Genomic DNA, 20830 nt, shown 5'->3' with positions numbered 1-20830 from the left:
AAGAAGAGGAATTATTTTATACTTGTATGGTTTTGCCTGAATATATAGGAAATATGAAATAACTTAATGTCAGTGACATTACAGTGAAATAGAAATGCAGTATTAAGAAAATGGCATCCATTTAATTATACTGACTGAATTTCCTTTCTTTTGTTGGGGTGGGGCAAGGGGAGCAAACACAAGAATAATGTAGGCCATGATGGTCAGACTTAATGTTTTTGAATCTCAGTGTAATCATCATTCCTTCTTCCCTCCCCTCCTTTTTTTTCATCTATGACTTTCATAGTATTGAAAATTAAGTTCCTACCTATCATTGCCCTCCAGCATGGTGTCTTTTATTCCCTTAATACCATGTTTTCACATATGGGAATAATGTCATAGAAAATTTTGAAATAATATTTATCTGGAAGATTCAGTATTGTGTTCTGGTTTTGGTTGTTCTTTTTTTTTGTGTTATAAATCTGAATTAGGGTAAAGTACCTAGCAAATTTTTGCTGTTCTGTACTTCCCTTGAACAAAAAGGTATGAACAGATGTGGGGATTTTTTGCTGTATTGTTTTATCTTTCTTTCTGTTTTAATGCAGACTCAAGAATGAACAATCCGTCAGAAACCAGTAAATCATCGATGGAGAGTGGGGACGGGAACACAGGTAGGAAATTATTAATTGGTGCAGATACTTTCTGGTGGAAATGAATGGATATTAAAAGCAAAATTTCTCTACCTATTTAGTGGGATTTTAAAAACCTACAAAACCAAACAAATAAAAGATACACCTTTTGATTTCAGAGACCTGGGAATACTTTTGTCATTAACCCTACTGCATACAGGGCATTATTCGTACCTACTTTACTGGAGCACCATCGACACATTTTATATAAGATTTGCCTTCCCCATTTTTTAAATCTGTTATGTTTCTGAAACTACCGAAGCTCTTGTGGCACTAGCTCTCCGTAAATAGTCTCATTTTTTCCTGGCAGAGCATACCTTTGGCACTTCTAACTTCATCGTTTATTTTTGGGTTGAAATTTTCCCTGGCAGATGTGGGCCACTGCCTGATCCTGTTTCCATTTTAGATTTCATTCAAGCTGTCACAACAGTTCTCAAGAGCAAGTCAAATGGAGAAGGCATAATATATCAAAATTTTAAAAAATGTTACCCAGCTTTTCTGTAATTTCTTAGTGTGTTAGAACAGAACCTTGAAATTTGGTGGAGAAGACTAGATTTTGTGTCAGGGCCAATCTGCCTTTTGACACACTCTTAAGATGTGACCAAATTCTAAGCCATTGAAGAAGCTCATTGAGCCACTATAACTTAATCAGGCTTTAATTCCTTTCTGGAGGTAATACAATGCTCATTCTGAGTGTAAGAGAAATGACAGTTCTGAATGGAAAGTAAGTAGTTTAACCTAGCTTAGAATCTTTTCTCAGCTCAGAATAGCGTTTGGGAAGAGAAAATTCTGATAAGAGGGAACTTGTTGCTTTGAGAGAAGTCTGGTTACCTTGTATGAGGAAAACAAGTTTTCTTCTTCATGGTTTGATAATAAGAGTTTTATTTTAAATTCTAGAGTTGTGATGAAGTTAACACTATTTAATTTTCTTTTTCTGAGACGTTGGATTATTTCTGCCAATGTATGGGTTCAGTGAAAAGGAATTCTGCCTGATTTTTAATGTATGTTTTGTTGCTTGCATCTCAGGTTTTATAATTGTCATTGTATTTTTAATGGGAGAAGTATAAATTCTTTTTCTGCACTGAAGTGTTTTATTATGTATTTAATGGTTTGAGATTATATAAAACATTATTTCAAAAACATATGGCCCATAAATATTTCATGATCATAAACAGTATCAAGGGAACAATGGTTTTAAATATCCCTGTGGACTCCTTGTAGCTGGAGGTTGTGTGTAAACTTGTGAAAAAATTCAGATTTCCTCCCCTGTGTGGCCACAGTTCCCTGTATGTGCTTTCTCCAGAGCACATTCCCAACACACTTCTCTCAGTGCAACTTTAGCAGTTTCACCTCAACTGAGCTGGTAAGGAGTAGGATTTGTTTTATTCAAAGGTAATGAGTCAATTATCACAGGAGCATCGCATCTGCTTCAGCAGATCTCTGCTCTCTTAGGCAAATATTTCATCATTGTGAAGGTGGGGGTCATGACATAAAATGGATGGATTGTAAAGCTGCATGTAGGTCCTTTCATGTTAAAAGGGGATACAATGACTGTATTTTTTTGTAGTCTAACATTATGTTAAAATTTTAACATTATGTTAAAATTAGTTATTACAAAAGTTTGCCTCTGACTGGTGTTTAAAACTTATGGAATTTTGCTTCTTTAGTTTAAATGTTTCCAGTCTTTCCTTCCAGTTTTGTATCCTGATTTTAAAATTATATGAGCTAAAGTAATCTAGAGTTTTTGAGGACTCTCTGTTCTGCAGTCATTGCTTTGTTTTAAAACGTAGTGCTCCTGACTCCCTGGAGATAGTGATTGATGGCATTTGTGATGTTCTTTGGGAGCTTGAGCATCAGTTGTATTAGTCAACTTGGCAGATGTTGGGCTCTGAAAGGAATACTCAAAGAATGTAATTTTAGGCTTCTGATCGGGGTATTTAGATTATGGTTCTGGGCTCAGTGCATACTTGAGTGAAAAGAAGTCAGCTTTCAGCTCGGATACTGAGGAACTGGAAGTGCCATTGATTTTCTGTCAGTGCCTGTGCTCCCCAGATAATGCCTGATGATGATTTTTATAAACACTCAGAGTTCTTATTTTTGTAACTTTCTCTAACTGTCTGCTTTTCAGTGACATTTGTAAATCACTTGAGTCTGCTGTGTAAACACTAATAGTCTATCTTTTCAACTCCACTGGATGCTTGTTTGGGTCATTCCTGTTTTAAACTGTAGTGAGATAATGCGACTTGAAAATGTTAAGAGAAATTACTGTGGAGCGTGAATTTACATTTGGCAGAGCTGGCGTTCTCAGGAAAAAAAACAAAACAACAGTTACCACTGGTTAAAGATGACAACATCAGTAGTTATCTGAACTATCAGCTAAGTTTCATGGAAGTTAACAGACTTGGGTTTTTTATTTTGAACTCTGACTATTTAAGAAACTTCATCAAGTCCCCTGAATATATTGGTCACAATACAGTGCCTGAAATATGCTATGACTTTAAATTTTTTGTGCTAACTGGACTTTGCTTTTAAGCATCTGAAAAACGTACCTATATTTCAGACTGATTAAAAACAACAACCAAAACATATGAGCACAGGAGTTGTTGGATGGCTGTTTTCTTAAGAACATATATTGACCAACTGGTCATCAGTGTTGCACAGTTAGAGAAATCTTTTCCAGGCTTCAGTTGGGCAGACAGTCTACATAGTATCTGCTGGAGAAAGGAGAAGTAAGAAAAATATCTTACCTTACAGTAAAACCCTTTTGATCTCCTTTTTATAGGCAGCATAAAATTTTCCAAAACATCTCAGGCTTTTTGTTTGTTTAATGCATCTTCTCTTGAAAGAGCTGTGTGAATGCAGAACTGTGAAAGCCAAGGTTATAATGACTATGGAAACTGTACTATTATGACATTTGTTGACATAGCAGCAAAATAATAATTATTGTAAATGTAGTATTTGGAAGGATTCTAAGGATACTTGTTTGCATTGCTTCATTTCCAAAAATGGATTTTCCAGTTTCCATAAGAAGGAAGTCTGTAGGAGAGAGACCATGAGCTATTCTTCAACTGCTAAAATCAGGCAATTTTCAATGCTGAACTTGGTATTAGGAAATGTGGATAGGGAAACAACAATTTCTGAGTATTGGGGGTATCTCTCTGTCTTTCAGCAGAGGTGGGGAGAGAGAGGTGACCTGGGAAAATATGGTGGTGGTGCTGGGAGATGTCTCCCAGAGCACAGTGCAGATACCCACTCCAGCTGGTTTTGAAATCATCCTTCTCCTTGGCTGCCTTCCCTTCCTGAGTTCTTTCTTGCATCTTATTCCACATCTCCCCTGATATGGAGTTCCTCACTCCTCTTCCTTTCTAATGCAGTTTACAAACTCAGGCTGAAGGCTGATGATTATAATCTGGAATTTGGAGAGTAAGTTGTTCTCCTGACTGCAGGTGCAGTTACCTTCCCTGCTCTGCTTTGTCATGCCTTTATCCTCTGCAGGTAAAATTCCAAAATGCCATAAAGTAATCCATGTTTAGTATCTACTGTTCTGTTCCTTTCCCTAGAGTAGCACTGTATTAGTCTTCATCCAAACCAACTCTATGAAGTAGCTGAACACATGGCTAAATTTATGCCAGAATTTAAACATGGTTGGGTTACACGGGACCTCAACTATAAGGGTGAAGTTTCATCCTGTAGCTGGCTGGGGGTGGAGCACCAGACCAAAACAAACTACTGGTGAACTACCAGAAGGGGCCGGACAGGGAGCTGTCCAAGATGGAGCTGGAACCAAGAAGAAAGGAGAGATGGAACATGGAGAGTTCCCACTCTTTTGGGGCTGGTTTTGGTGTTAGCGAGCTCTAGCAGTTATGGAAGTTGGGATGAAGATGGAAAATACATTAATACCCTGGACTGTTAAAATCATGATTCATGTGATTGTATCTGCCATGTCTGTTAATCATCACAGGATTTTGTATTTAACTCTTACCCTGACAAAAGTGGCATTCTAGTCCTTTTGTGTCTTTAAAATGTGCTGATCTTCTGCCTCTGACAGCACCATTTTCCAGCTCCTTATCAGATTTCTTGGATTCCATGGGAGTGGTGCCACATCTTTCTGAACACCTTAAAAGCAAGGCCTCTCATATGCCGGACTCACTTCATTTTCCTTGCTCTTCTTCAAAAGGCAGGGGCATCCTGTGACAAATGCAAGCAGCCAGGGTAGCATTCTTTCCAAAATTAAGGCTGCATCCAGAGGGGAAGAGACATTGTGCCTCCAACACCAAAGAGAGTTTAAGATGCAAATCGTAGAACAGAGAGTAAACAGGTGTGATGTGGATTTTTTTGCCCTGAGTTTGGTTTTGGGAGGTCTGGGGAGAGGGAGTTGATATCTTTCAAGAGTGAATTTAAAGAAAATCTTGTTTACTCTCAGTGCCTAAGTTGTTTATTGGGAACCATGAAGATTTTAAGCTCAGTCTTGGAGCTTGCTTTGTTGTAAACTATCACCTAGGAAGCTTTTTTCAGATTTCCATATTAAGAATCGGCAGAACTGCTAACTGGAGCATTTCTTCTGCACACTTGCACAGTAGTGCTCTTTTAGCATGGTATCATGATTTTGATGCTCTTTTTGGAAGGTAGTTAACTAGAACAGCTTCACCTATTTACCTAAGGTGAGGCCTGCAGCTGCTTCTCTCAGAAACAGATAAATTTTTTTAACCCCCACAAGTTTCCTATTGGAATGAGGAATATTTGCCCTCCAGGAGGTTTTCTTATCTGTATTTTTTTCACTCCCTGACCATTGAAAAGTAATTCAAAACCTTTCATTAAATGAGGAGGTGGTAGGTTGTTTCCTTTGACTTATGGTAGCTATTTGTCAGGAATTATTTTTATATATTTAGCCAACTACTTTTTCATTCCCTTTTTATTTCTGCATGGAGAGAATTCTGAAGTTTACTGGAAAGACTGAAGATAGATGAGTTTCTTCTGGTTCTTTCCAACAGACCTTCTTATATACCATTCTTTGGAGAAAGGCAACCAAGTTGCATTCCTTCAGGAGCAATTCAGACCAGTGCGAGTCCCTATATTCACTTTGAATTGGAATTTTAGACTTATACAATCAAAATAATTTGATGCAGTTCAAAACTGGAATATTTTTAACACATCTGTGAATCTTTGGCTGCATGTATGTCTCTTAAGTTTATAAACCTTGGCCCAAAGCATAGGATTGTAAATTTGGGAGTCAACTAAATCTTCCCACACAGAACCCCCACCAAAGATGCATCAAAGGGCCACCTTAGGTATACTTTACATGGATGGTAGAAAGTTTGAAATTATGTTAGTGTTTAATTGAACCGTGGCTCAGTCTTTGGAAATGTGACCTGTGTAAGCTGTTTGCAGGTCAAAATAGCAGTGTGAGGTATTGGACAGTCTATTTTACTAATCACATTTTATGCCTGCTTGCTTTTGCAGATGTTTCCAAGGAATAGCAACCACCTGTTGTTGTTCAATAACTGTGACTCTTTTGCTCAGTAGATAACCTAGGTTTTTATGACAAAGAATGTAGATGATGGAAGGAATTTTGAAGTAGGAGTTACTATGCACATCTGCCTGTGGGCACTGAACAAAATCTGATTGTCATGATGAATAAACATGCAAGTCTAAAGCTGGTTTAGCTTCATTTCAGTCACGCAATTCTGAAGATTGCATCATCTGTTCTAGAAATTCCCTGCAGCCCAACACACTTGGGAGTCTCCCTTCCTGTGGGTAGTAACAAAAAAAAAAAAAACCCACCAAAAACCAAACCAAAACAAAAAAACCTTGTTTTTTTCTTTTTCTTCTCACACCCAAATTATTTTGTGATAACTGGGAAGTTTTCACGTCTTCTGAGCAGTTTAGGGAAAGATTGCAAAAATGTAGGAAAATAACCAGGTTTTAGTTACATAAGAGTAAGTGAAGAAGCAGAAGCAAGCCAAGGCATTTATCTTATCTAATGAGACCTCTGAACAAACTTTAACAGAAATGTAGAGGAGTCATTTCTGGAAAGAGTAAAACTGTGGCCCGTAAGTGCTGTATATAGATGAGACTTGTGTTTTCATCAAGTGTTATTTTACCTGTCTTTTAGGAAAGGTGGCATTTATATGAACCTTGCTGTTGGCACTTTATGAAGTTAGTCTTCAGGTATTGGATAGGGGGTGCATGGAGAATGGAAACACAGTTTAATCATAGCAGCAAGCACCCATTTGGTTCTCAAACTGTGTAGAGAGTGATGGGATAGTAGTGTACATAGAAACACGGGTCATAGAATTGTTTAGGTTGGAGAAGACCCTTAAGATCATCAAGCCCAACTGTTAATGCTGCCAAGTCCCCCTTTAAACCATGTCCCTAAGTGCCACATCTGCACATCTTTTAAATATCTTTAGGGTTCACAAATAGATGATGGAAGCTAAAGAAAATATGATGTTGATTTTGTTCAGCTGACAAATGCTCTATCACTGAAGCCTCAACTCTGCTTCCCACCCCACTTTCACTAAAAAATGCATTTCTTGTTACTCTCAGAGTATTTTTTACTATATAATGTTGAGAGAATAGCAGGAAAGTTGGAGTCTGAATTCTTATTCCACTTACTAAAAGTAGTAATTAATAGTTTTCAATATCTCTCTTTCTCCAGGCACGCAAACAAATGGCCTGGACTTTCAAAAGCAGCCTGTGCCTGTCGGAGGAGCAATCTCTACAGCCCAGGCCCAGGCCTTCCTTGGGCACCTTCATCAGGTAAGAGAAGAGACATTTCAAACAGAGGAGACTCAGCTGCCCGGTGTGTTCCATGTTCTCTCTTTCTGTGAATGATGGGGAGTCAGTTATTAGAACATAAATCTGGGTACACCACCTGGTTAACGAGCGTGGATGGGAAAAAGTCCTAACTGTGGCGTTCACTTCATTGCATTAGGCTGCAGAACATGTCAAGACAGGGTGAGACCTCTTTGGGAGAACTACAAATCACATTTTTGGGGACTTGAGAATGCCTAAATGTTGTGGTGTGGTTCTGAGTAGGTTTTTTGTTTGTTTGCTTTGTCATTGTTGTTTTAACCGTAATAGAGATACCACATTGAAGGCAAGAAAAAAATTTAAATTTTTTAGGAAAGGATTGTATTGGCCCAATGGCTGCCAAGGTTCTAAAACTGTCACTTGTCTAGTTAAAAACACTCTTACAGATTAACTAGAAAGAAAGTTGATTATACTTACTAAGCATATATGGCTTGTGAGGTTTTCTTTTTTTACAAAAAAGTTATTTCAGTGACCTGTTTGTCAGATGATATTCAGACTTCTAATCCTATCCCTCTGTTCTGCTGCTGCTGTGTTTAGAGAATCAAAGCTGAACTTCAGATGCAGGCTGAAGCAAAATGGGGCATCCCTAGGTGAAAAGAAGTATAAGGGGCATTTTTTTGTAGTTTTTTTTTATCTGTTCGCACTTGATGTATGAAAACAAATGTCCTAATTTCTTTCCCTTCCTCTGCACCAAGTTAAACTTTAAAATACTGTACCTAATTGGATGACCTTGAGTGTTTGAGGTCTGAGGTTGCACAGTTATTGTGGTATAATTGAAGTACTGAAGCTTTTATGCCCTCTTTTAAGAGCTCTGAACTGCCGTTTTATTGTATGGAACATTCCACACGTCTTGTCACATAATTGCAATTTTCCTAGCAGATTGGTTTATATAGGACTAAGGGAGTGCCACTGTTTGAATTTGCTGAACCAATAGGCTGTTGTAGGCTGCCTTTATGTGGAGAGAAGCTGACTAGTTTTTATGGCTTGCCAGTGTGTGTTTAACATGGAGACAGATACAGCTGCTCTGCAGAATTCTGTGTGTTTGTTTTAGTCTTCGTTTTGTTCTGTAGATTGACCCAGGACAGTAATTGGGTTTTGCACAATGCTTTATCCTGCTTTGGAAATTTATTTATTTAAACAGTTGTCAGGATCTTTCTAACTCCGTGTTTGATAAAGTGTGATTCATTTCTTGAAACTGGTTCAAAGGAAAATCTCAGGTATTCTTTTATTCACCTGCAGGTGTGTGGGAATCTATTGTCAAACTGTCCTCTGCTAGTGAGGCTACTGTTAATGGGGTGTTATTCAACCTTAACACACAGTGCTTTGCTCTAGACTAATGCAAAATACTGGGCTGTAGGCAGCATGCAGCATTTCTAATTTGGAAATGTTGGCTGTATGGTGAAAGGGATGTCCAAATTGCATTCACAAGAGATTTTCAGGAATGTGCTGGCTGTACCTGAGCAATCAATATGTATTTGTAGTCTTTTATGTGGTGTTTGTGTAATTTTAAAGTATTATTTTGAGTATATCGTTTGGATGTCAGGGTGGTGTTATTTAGGCTATTCTCTGCTGTTAATCCATGGTAAAAGCAAAGATTACATTGACTGTGTCAAACTGTATTTTGCTTCTGATGAGGAGGGGCTTTTCTGGGAGTGTTTACTTTGATGTATATCATGCTTAGTATCTTCATCTAAAGCGGTAGGAAATATTTCCAAGGTGACTCTTCCAAGGTTGCCAGTTCAAAATATTCAGTTATTAATTTCATGTACTGCAGTTTTTCCTATGCCTGAAAATATGTGGACTGTTCTATGTGGGGACTATATAGAGGTCCTCCATCTAGAGGCAAGAGTGCTACATTTGGCTTTGCTTTATTGTGTCCTTCCATGTCACCTGGTTTTCAAATGAGCAGTGGTTTTCAAACATGTCCAGAGACGGAATTCTCTACAGGCTGTTACTCTGACCTTTGAAAGTGTTGGTAATTAATTACAGAGCATTCCTTCTTTATAACTAGGGGTGCTGGTAGAAACAGGGTGAGACTGATTCAAATGGGTTTCAGGAAATGAAAAGATAGCATTTTTTGTACAGAGGAACTTCTCCGTAGAGATAAAAAAACACTCCAAAAATCTCACTTTCTGAATCATCCATTTTCCCTTGCTGCTCACCCACAAGACCACCTTTGGGCCTGTTAAATACAAACATTGAATTCAAGTTTTAAGTATACCTGAATCAATACAGCCTTTGTAAAGTGTCTCCGGTGCTCTGTGTTGAGATCATCTTTTCAGTGGCTGAGGGCTGCAAAACTTGAATGGGTTAATTTGAGAGAGTGTGGTTATGCTCTGGGTTCTGTGCTGTGCACGTGCTTGCTCATATCAGAAAGCTGGTGAGTGCAGTGTTGGTAAGACCCATTTTGAAATGGGAGTAGGATGACGATGAGTGGAGTCTTACTGAAATGAGAGTAGGATGATGATGAGTAGAGTTTAATGACCTGCCCTGGAGCCTGGATTTTTCCAGCAGGAATAGGACTAGTTGGTCTGTCCAGTCCAATATGCTCTGTTTCAACTCCATCCATGATAATATCTACATCCTTAGGCAGGGATGCCTTCAGTAAGAGGTAGATAAACAACATCGGGAAAGAGTCTTGGACATCTGTTTCAGCCTGGAGTACCCCTGTTCCACTGATTCAGGTGTTAGAGGGGCATGCTCTGTTCTTGGGGGAATTTTTTTGGAATGTGGGTGGGGAGAGTGTTCTTTTTACATTATTAGTTTTCTGTGGATTCTACATTATTTCATTTCCATTTTTGCACTGTTGTAGGTCCAGCTCGCTGGAACAAGTTTACAGGCTGCTGCTCAGTCCTTAAATGTACAGGTAAAGACAGTTACCTTCTGCTGCTCATCCTTCTCTCATCCCAAACAGCATCAGTAGAGATAGTTCTTAACCTATGATACATTACTCAGTTTTTTCAGTCTGACTGGTTTTGCAAGGGATAGGTATGAAAGAATAACACTTCTACAACTGTAAATCAGGTTCAGGATTTGTAAGCATTCAGGGTGTGGAGTTGTTTGAAACATGGAGTGACCATAACTTAATGCTGGATTTTAGTCTGGTGTGGTATCATGCAAACCTTGAAATTCTAGGAATATTTCATTGTCTTCTGTTTATTAACTTGCTTTAAACATGTAGTGAGTATTACTTTGCAATTTGTCCTTACTTCTGGTAACTGAATATAGGAATATAACGTAGCATTAACTATATAATGTGGCTAGTTCAGACTGCTTGTGTAAATAACACACAGTGATTTCAAAGTCAGAGTAATTGTTTAATAATGTACGTGAGACAACAAAGCTTTCAAACTTTCCTGCGATGCTGAACACTTCAGTTTATCTGTTAACATTCTGATTCCTCTCTGTAGTATATTAAGGGGCAAGGGATGCAGTTTTATTGAAAACTGGTTTCAGTATTGCATGTTATTAAAGAATGTAGGTAGTGCATTACATGAAATGCAATAGAATGTGGACCCACTTATACATAATAACAATTTGGAAAGAAGAGGAGGTATAGTGACCTTCCTTTCTAAGAGGAAGGAGGCAGAAAATTGCCTTGGTTGCCATGGTAAACTTCCATCCCTGAGAGAGATGTTGGCAAACAGGCTGTATCTCCAGTGCAGAATGTTTACAGTCCTGTGCTGTAATTATCGCTCAATGACTGGCAGAATTAATCAGAGCCTTTATGTTAATTAGCCTGCTCTGCAGTCCCCAAAACAGGTGGTGGAAAATATGCAAATCTATGCAGAATTGTAATGTTCTGCATAACCAGTTTTAATTATCATAAAACTCTCTCCCCCTCTTCATGCACTTGCATTTCCTCCCTCATGTCTTCACAATTTCTTCTTTTTGAAAAAACAAACAACCAAACCACAAAAATAAATCAAAATAAACTTGAATCTTTTAAAATAAAGCAGTACTCAATTAAATAAATGCATTGAGTATTTAAAAGCACTGTATATGTTATATATCTTGTTGTAGGTAGAGAAACCTGTGAGGATTTTTTAAAAAGGTTCTGTATAAGCCAACAGTGTGATGACTTAGTGGTACAGGATGGAGATAGAGAAAATGGAAACACAATCTCCTTTCCCTCGTTCCATTGTTCAGGATTTTAGGCAATGAATAATTTTAACAACCTTCTCTTTCTTCATGGTGAAAGGTAGCGTCAGCTTCAGTTGCATGGTGTAAAATGAAGTGAGACCTGAAAATAATGCCAGAGAGTTACAGGAGACCAGAGAGTCTCTTTGTTTTGTTTAAGCTGCATTACCTACAGACGTGTTTCAGCAATCGTAGCTGAGATGGTGGGTACACAGAGCCATTGCTTAAACACACTCTTAAAATAAACCCAAGGGCTTTTCGTATGCAGATGAAAGATTTTTATTGTGCAGTGTTGAGATAGCAGCGTCATACATTAACATCTGTTTTACACTATAAAGAGTTGTATTTTTTTTTGACTAGTCTAAATCTAATGAAGAATCTGGGGACTCTCAGCAGCCAAGCCAGCCTTCCCAGCAGCCTTCAGTGCAGGCGGCCATACCCCAGACCCAGCTCATGCTGGCCGGAGGACAGATCACCGGGGTAAGAGTTACCCAGGGATGCTGCAGTCCCACACAGGTATCATTGAGGGGCATTGCAACTTCCTTTAATGTATGATGAACTTCAGTGGAAGTGGCAACAGAAAATATTTTGCTAGAAAAATAAGCAGACTGTAATATTTGGGGTTTGTCGCTAAGTATTTGCTTCAGAACATCAACAACAAAGAATTCTTTCTCTCTGTTCTCAGTATCCCTTTTGACCCTGCAATGAAATTAAAACCTGTTGTTTTACAACAGTTACAAATGAGACAGTCACTGATGTCATAAAGAGAATTTTTTTTTTTCAAGATTAAAACGAGGCATGGGAGAACGTGACTGAATCTTATAGTTGGGTGAAGAACAAAAATTATGGGAATTGTTAATTTTTCCTCTTCTCAAACACATTTCTTTTTAGGTAACTCTATTAGTACTTTCCTTAAGCCTGTTGAACCCTTTTATTTTAACCTCCTCATTTTGAGGGGTTTTTAATTGCAACGCTTTGGGAGTATATATGGGATAATTGTTGTTTTAGACTTTCTGGTGTTTTTGAATTGTTGTAAAGGCTTTCAGTCATTTCAAAAAGAGCAAGTTTTGTGAATGGGCTGGTTAAAGAATTTGCTTCCACATAATCAGCTTTGCAGTATAAGAGTTTGTGTGTTAATAAGCTTAGGGCAGTTGCTCCAACAATATAGTTATGATTTGAAGTGTTAGGTTAGATCATCCCTACACTTGCATGAAATGACTTCTTAATCTCAGGCTCAACTGTTAAATCTTCTCCTATGTTACTATGTAAATAAACATCCTATTTAGTTTTCAGTTAAGCATTGAAAATTTTAGAAGTGAGACTGTTTCGATGTGTTGTTAAAACCTGGCATATTTTATTATTTTTTGTATTCTCAGAAAATAATGGTTTGTTTTAATTCATGATTGTGTGCTGTAGTGAAACATTCAAAATTCCAGGCCTATGCAGATACGGGTTGTAGTAAATATGGGCATCAAGATTCATTTACATGTAAAGGAGAGACTGCTGCCACCTGTTCCACAGAGATAATGTGTGCTTGGGAAAGGGAAGGGATGTAAAGTTGCCAACTCTATTCTATTAAAAAAAAAAAGGCAGATGGGGAGACTTGGAGAGAAACAAATGGAGCTCATGTTCTTTACTTATATCTTAGGGCATAATGGAAATGATGGAATATGGCAGGGATTCATGCTAATGTGAAGCAGCTGGGACGTTATCAGTTTGTTCAGTAGCCATAGCCAGCATTCCTGCTTCACATTCATCTGGCTAATCACTTGCTGTTCTGCTGGGTGTAAATTTCCTTTCAAATCCTGGCAATACTGATTCTTTTCTTTTGCTTGCTACTTAATTGCTTTTTCCCTGAAACTCCTGGTAGAGTTGTCAGGAAAACTTAGGAGCAGAGTTAGGTTGCGTAGGTTCCAGTAAGTGCAAATGTTGGTGGTGGTGGTGCAGTTTGGTTTGTGTCAGGCCTGTGATAGGTTGGTTCCCACACTGTATCGAGTAGCCAGCTGTCCTTCCTTAAGGCCAGAGCCCTTGGCCAGTTAGTGGCATAGCCCTAGGATTGCCTGGTTAACATAAGTAGTACTGAGCTATCTAATGACTTTGTAGCTGAAGTGGCTCTTCCCATTATTAATGGCTGTGTTTTCTAATTGTTTATAGCTCACGTTGACGCCAGCCCAGCAACAGTTATTGCTCCAACAGGCGCAGGCCCAGTTGCTGGCGGCTGCAGTGCAGCACTCAGCCAGTCAGCAGCACAGCGCTGCTGGTGCCACCATCTCGGCCTCTGCTGCGACGCCGATGACGCAGATCCCTCTATCTCAGCCAATACAGATTGCACAGGTGAGCCTTGAGGCTTGAGAGGGTGGAAAACAAAAGAGGTTTTTGACTGATTGCACCATTCAAATAAAATTCGTTGTTCCTCACTCAGTGAGTTGCTAGAGTCCTCGAGTGGTGTTAGTCTTTCCTCGTGCATCGTTGGATGATGAGGTTGAAGTTTGATAGTCTTAGCGAGGAATGTGTGCCAGCTGCTCCTCAGTTCCACTGGGCTTCTCAGTTTGTACCAGAATCTGAGCAGATGCTGTGTTTGCTGAATTTTCCTCCTTGTAGTTAGCGCGAGAAAGGAGAAAAAAGGGTATGGAAAGATGCCCACAGAAGTTGCACTTGTTGAGACCTGCATGGATGGGAAGTGATGCCTGTGTATCAAAAAGGATGCTTGTCAGACCCAAATGGTGCTTGTTAGAAGCAAAATGATAGAGCTGAAGAATGGCAGTTTTGACTTGACCCGTTTGTGTGCTATTTTGGCTTGGTGTTTAATGCTGCAGGTTCCATGGCAAAGAGTGGGCACTTCTGTGTGTCTGGAGAAAACTTGGAGAATGAGTCTGGTGTTGGAATCTGTCCAGTCTCATGGTCTGGTCCTAAAGACTTGTCAGTTCTGAAGAACTGCTCGCTGTGGATGTTCTGCTTACTCGAAGCAGTAAGTCCTGGGTCTTCCAGGATTGGCTTAATTCAGTGTGGAGATTGCAGTGGCACTAACTCTGTATTTAGTGTATGTAGTGTGGAAAATCCTTAGACTTGTGGAGAAGGATAATCAAATGTGCAGCTTAGACGTCTTGACTGCTAGGAGTAGGTGATTGTCTTGCTCGTCCATCTTTCCATAGATTAAAGCTCTTGGTACATAACAACAGTTTTCTTAGTCTAGCTGTACAAAGTGAGTGGGGTATATAATCATCCAAGTTGCTGCTTCATAGAGTGACCATGTTCTTTAAGACTGTCTGATGCTTTCTGTTCAGGCTATTTTCTCTTGCATTCAACCGGGATGAAGTGTCCAAACAGTGAAGGTCTGATTAAGGACAAGAATGGAAATGTTGCAATTGTCTGTTAAGTCCAGTGGTGAAATGTTCAATCCTTTACTGTGCTGGTCCACTAGCTGAATAACAACAGCCTAGCTGTGCTATCAGGTTTTCATTAGCTGAAGTGACAAACTTTTGTGGTGCTGGTCTAGAAGTTCTGACCTCTCTGGCTGCCCTTAGAGAGGCCAGAGTGGTACCATCCTGTTTTTAAAAGGCGAGTGCTGATGTTGCTGTGTTGATGAGATTCCTCCCACTGAAGCTCTCATTGGACTGTGAGAAGTCACATCACCAAGTAACACCTTTTTTAGCAAAGGAATCTACTTCACTGGCATGGTGTAGAGATGACTGAAGCATGTAGCATTCAAGGAAACTTGTAATTCTCAAGATCATATCATAATTTTGTTCGGTCTGTCTGTAGGCAATAATACAGACAGATTTCAGGAAGAGAATGGGCAATGTCAAGGAAGTTGTTGGTTATAGCTTTTGACATCTTTCCATGCACCTGCCACAGAGTTCCCATTTGATGGGATGTGAGTCTTTTAACATATATGTAAGCAATCCACAGGTGTCCTTTCCTCTTCCAGGTGTGCAGCTTAAGTTAGCAAGGTCTGCTTCATTGAAGTGGGGTGGCCTAAAATTTCCTAATAACAAAATCTGTACCTTGAACTGTCTGGCCTTAGGTTTGTCAAACAGGCCTCCAAAGCAGTGGATACCAGTGTGATGCGTGGGTGAGATGTTTCTAACCCTGCTCTCCCACCTCAGTGCAAAGCTCTGAAAATGTGTGAAGCATTTACAATTATTAATTTTCTACTGGCTTTTTCTCCAGAACTTCAGAGAAGTGTTTGAGAGAAGTTGAAAATATCAGGCATGTGCTGTCAAATAAGAGTTTCTGAAGGCAGCATTGTCTGATTTGTGCACAGAGTGAGCTAAAGGCTCTCTGAAAAATTGTGTGTGATCTTGTAGTTGCCATGTGCAGAGCAAATTAAAGTTGTACTTGTGTTTTGACGTTTCTAATTACTTAAATGTTTGACTTTACAATTAGTGTCTTTTAGGATAGGTTATTTTGATACATAAATGAGCTTGGTTGAATCTTGTTAACTGCTCCTTATGATGAAAGTGCCGGGCATAAATTGTGCAGGTGTTGGATATAATTTGGGGTACTTATGGAAAACATCTACCATCTAGGTTCATAGGTAGATAGCACCATGCTTTTTGATCCATCTTGGCAAGGATTTGTAAGCCGTGCTCAGCTTTGTTTGTGTTGCTATTGTAAATAGATAGCTGATTATACAAATAGCTGAATGTTTGTTTTAATTGATGGTTTTTGAATAATTGATTAACTGGCAGGTCTCTGCAGCAGGGGGATTACCATATTTATTTTAATTAACTAATTGCAAAAGCATGACTCCTTTAATGTGCACTGCAGTTCACGTAAAGTATCTGCTGCAGCAGCCTGGTGAGGAGCTCGTGCTGCTCCTGGAATGACACTAAACACTTGTGTATCAACTTTTGGGGTTTTTTATAAACTTCCTTGTTTTCAGGATCTATGCTCTGTATTTATATGATGTAAATCTCAAAATGAGTCAGATGCTTAAGTTTGTGCTGAAGCTGTAATTGGAAATAATGGCATTGAATTTAGAAATTTAGATGATTTTTTTAAAACAAAAAATCTTCCTCACAGCAAGACATAGCACTTGACAGATTATTCTGCTGAGGTGGGATTTGGATTGTTTTGATCTTTCTAAATTGCTAGACAGCACCAGCAGACATGCATGTCTCCCTGAAAGTCTTTCCATCTCTTTCTATGTGCTTGTGCTAGCATATGGATTTTAACACTGAGAAAAAAAAAGATCCGTATAGAAAAACAGTGTCGGGTTTGTTTGTTTGTTTGCTATTGGGAGATTTATTATAATGGTATAATTAACTAAATAAAAAAAACTTTCCCAAGGTGGAAATAAAGTTAGATTTCAAATGCATTTCAGAGGCTGGTAGGGCTATTTAGGAGTGATTAGCCTTGGAGGTATCATTTTCATTTTGCGTTGCAGAATTATATTTCTGTATTTAAACAAGACTTAGCCAACATACCATTTACCAAGGCAGATGCAGAGAATAAGATTGCTTATATCAGTTCTCCCTGAGGCCTCAATTTAAAAACGGTTTTCTCATATTAAAGTGTAAGAGCCTGATGATAAGAGCTGTCATGTCTTGGCTGGGTAGCCAGTGTTATGAATACCATAGTCTTAAACAAAAAGCTCTCCTCCTTTGATCTTACAGATACACTGCCACTGTTTCTTTGTATTCTTTCTTGCATGTAACTCCATCTCCTGTGGGGGTGCTTCAAATCATCTGAGATCTCCTTGGTCATCTGGGGTGATTTCATTTGTTTGCTTTTGACTGGGAAAGGTCCTTAACCTGTCTGTTTTTCCATTGATACTTTTTTCTTCCACAGTGTCTTCCCAACTCTTTCTTTTGTGTTTATGTTTTTTTTCCTCTTATCTACCTGTATTTTCATCCTGCAGCCTCTCTTCATTTCCTTTTCTTCTGCCCAGTGTTCACAGCCTGAGTCAGCTTGCCCAGCTCATTCCATTTCTGTTTTCAACTCTGCATCCAGTCCTCACATCCATTCCAGTATGAACCCCCTCTGAGCTGGAGGGTCAGCACAATCTGCAGAGGCAACCAGCTGAGCATTGAAAATCAGTGCATAAATGAGTGGAGATCCATGTTGTGTTGAGCTCAAGAAGTAAGAGGTTTTGGTAGCAGTTCTGACCAATGTGATATTAGGATATGAAGTCATAAGAAACATGGAGTTCCAGGGTAGAACTGGAGTAATTATTGCTTTCTTTCAAGAAGGAAATTTGCTTTGATTTCATAGGAATAGTTGCAGTATTTCTGCAATTTTCTGAAAGCAAACAATACTATTGACTTTAAAACCACTTTTTTTTTGCGCATGGGCACTTTTTAAAATTTTAGCATTCTTATAAAATGGAAGTTTCCATTTCTTAAAGAGCATTGCTTGATCAATCCGTCTGGTGTCTGTCTACCATATTATTACACTGCATGCTTTTGACTTAACAGGGCTAAGTAGCCCAAGTGATTGATGACCAGTGTCTGTGTAATGCAGGTTAAGTAGTCGTTTTCTTATAAAGCCTGTCTATGGTCTCATAAATCAGTGGACTCCCTATTTGTTCCTCTCCCTAGTCTTCCTTTCCGACATTCCCCAGGCCTCCTCTCCAGAAGGAGATTGTTGCAACTTGCAAGTTACAGTTTTAACAGATTTAAAATAATATATTATCACAGATAACAGCATTGTGTAAGAAAGAAGTTCTCCTTGTCAGTCTGTCTGGACTTCTCATCTCCAAATCCTCTGCTGGCAGTGAATGGCCTGTCCCATCCTCTGGCTGAGCAGGTTGTGGGAGTGCTCGGTAACCTGCATCAGCCCAAGGAGCAGCTTAAGGAGCAGCTCTTTGTTCCTCTGGTTCACTTGAACTCAGGTGTGTTTGGGGCTGTGGGAAGATGAGCACCTCCAAGAGCCACACCAGGCACTGCTGCAGCTGAACACGGTTTCTCTGCAAACAGTGACCTGACTTCCCTGAAACAGAGCTTTGGGGGAGTCTTCTTGTCTGCTTGGTTTGGTTTGTGTAATGGGAGGTTGCAAATGTGGGAAGTATTTCATTCAGGCTTTTTTCCACCTCTTTGGTGAGTATTTTGAAATAGATTCTTCCTGGAAAGATGGAAAAATCCAATAAGTGTGTTTAGATAGTTTTCATGGATTACCACTTTTATGTTGGCTGACTTCACAGTGCGTTTTTTAAATTTCAGTTGCTCTTGTTATTGTGTTGTTTGGAGATGAAAAGAAAAAAGCTGTTTAGGGGGAACGATTTTTAAGCAGTTCTCTATGTTTTCATTCTCCAGCTAAATGTCAAGTTGAAGCATTTTTCTTGAAAACTCAGTTTCTCAGAGATTAACACTGTACATTGAGACCTGTCATTTAATTATAGAAAATTAATAGTCCTGAATGGTTTAAATACATAAAAGTGAGGTTCTTCAATAATGCAGTGTTTTGGATTATTCCTTTTAACCTTTCATTATAGTCATATCTGTTAAGCTTATTGTAATTTGTTTCAGAACAAATGAAATATATTTACTAATTGAGTTAGCTACTTTCTGAAATTTGAACTGAACAACCAGAGTGCAAACAAGGAATCTGTAATATTTTGCTTTTCTGGTGTTGATTCAAATGGTAATTGCAGACTGTTGTTACAAAAAAAAAATAGCTCCCAGCTAATATGCTTGATTTGCAGCAGAGTTCCATCCTCAAAATATAAGTTTGAGAGACCTTTGTACGGATAAGTTTAATGTATTTGAAAACTCCTGAATTTGGGGGGGAAGGGAGATTGATTTGTTTGTTTGGTTTTTATGTTTTGTTTTTAAAACAGGACAGTTCTGGATATACTTTGCTGGGTTATTTAGTAAATAACTTCGGTTTTGTGAATGAAAGTGAAATTCAAATTGCCATTTTAAACGATACTCAGTAGCAGGACTTCTGCTGTGTCGGACATCTACTTTTTTCTCTAAATGTGAGAGTGTAGCTGGCCGATAGGAAATCTTATATTGGGAATTATTGCTGACTTACATGTCTAACACACAGCTCTTTCTTTTCTTTTTTCTTTTTCCTTTTTCTTTTTCCTTTTTTTCCTCTTTTTTTGTCTTTTCTCTTTTTTCCCCCCTTTTTTTTCTTTTTTTTTCTGTTTTTTTGTCTTTTTTTTTTTTTTTCCCCTCTTCCCATTTCCTTAAGGATTTGCAGCACTTGCAGCAGCTTCAGCAGCAGAATCTCAACCTGCAACAGTTTGTGTTGGTGCATCCAACAACCAACTTGCAGCCAGCACAGTTCATCATCTCACAAACGCCGCAGGGGCAGCAGGGTAAGTGCTCCTTGCCACAAAAGCAAATCATACACAGCATTTTTTAGGGGACAAAGTGAAACTCAGGTGGTTCATACCAATGCCCAGCCTTCTCCCAGGCAGTGGCTTCCAGCTAGCTTTTCCCTCCTAGGTTTATATCCTGAGAATGAGACTGGGTGGTGTGGAATATCTTTGGCCAGTTTGGGTCAGCTGTCTGGCTGACAGACTCTGTCCCCCCCAAGCTTCTTGTGCCTCCCAGCCTGCTTGCTGGTGGGATGTGTGAGAAGCTGAAAATTCCTCCTTGACTCTAAATACTGCTTGGCAGTAACTAAAACATCAGTGTGTTATCAACATTGTTCTCATCCAAAATCCAAATCACAGCACTGTACCAGTGATTAAGAGGAAAATGAACTCTATTTCAGTCAAAAGCAGGACAGACTGGAAAAAGATTACAAAATCAAAAGTCCTTGTGGGAGTCTGGAAAAGTACTTAGCCTAAAGAGGGTACAATAAATTTTGTCATTAACTGAACTAATAATTAACACCTTGGGAAAAGAGCTGGAAGGCTGGATTTGTGTAACAACTCTTATAATAATATTTTGGCAATGCACTGGGTATGACTTACCTGCCAGAGACAGACAAGGCAGTGGTAGGTGGTGCTGTGTCATAGCAGTTAAGTTGTTGTACAGTAGCTTTGTTCTGAGGACTGATGTGTTCAGGCTGCAATGCATCACAGTGCTGATTGCACCCCATTTGTTGATGCCCAGGGAAAACTGCATTTAGCCATGGCTTCTTATGCTGATATACTCCAATGGCCTTTTTTCCCCCCCTTTCTCTTCTACATGAGCTCTACTCAGTTGTTCAGGTCTGGTAATCCAAAGATTCTTGCTCAGAAGGCAAATCCTGTTATGCTTGAAGAGTCCTGCAGAGCCTGACTGTCCTATAAAGCAGCTCTCTGCACCTCA

General features: G+C 39.1%; 1 protein-coding gene across 8 annotated transcripts in view; it reads left to right on the top strand.

Moving 5' to 3' along the window:
- Positions 1 to 20830, top strand: part of POU2F1 (POU class 2 homeobox 1) — a 103193-nt gene that overhangs the window by 59414 nt on the left and 22949 nt on the right. For 2 of the 8 annotated variants that reach the window (XM_038126885.1, XM_038126848.1), the window contains exons 2-7: positions 585 to 650; positions 7327 to 7427; positions 10294 to 10347; positions 11982 to 12137; positions 13776 to 13955; positions 19761 to 19887. In XM_038126885.1, coding sequence (XP_037982813.1) covers positions 585 to 650; positions 7327 to 7427; positions 10294 to 10347; positions 11982 to 12137; positions 13776 to 13955; positions 19761 to 19887 — 684 coding nt within the window. The remainder of the gene's footprint in view (positions 1 to 584; positions 651 to 7326; positions 7428 to 10293; positions 10348 to 11981; positions 12138 to 13775; positions 13956 to 19760; positions 19888 to 20830) is intronic. The other 6 variants (XM_038126876.1, XM_038126865.1, XM_038126858.1 and 3 more) reach the window with 6 other exon arrangements.

This window comes from Motacilla alba, chromosome 1 (assembly GCF_015832195.1).
Source record: "Motacilla alba alba isolate MOTALB_02 chromosome 1, Motacilla_alba_V1.0_pri, whole genome shotgun sequence".
Lineage (NCBI taxonomy): Eukaryota > Metazoa > Chordata > Aves > Passeriformes > Motacillidae > Motacilla > Motacilla alba.
The sequence above is the reverse complement of the archived record's forward strand: the minus strand, read 5'-3'. Positions and strand labels throughout refer to the sequence as shown.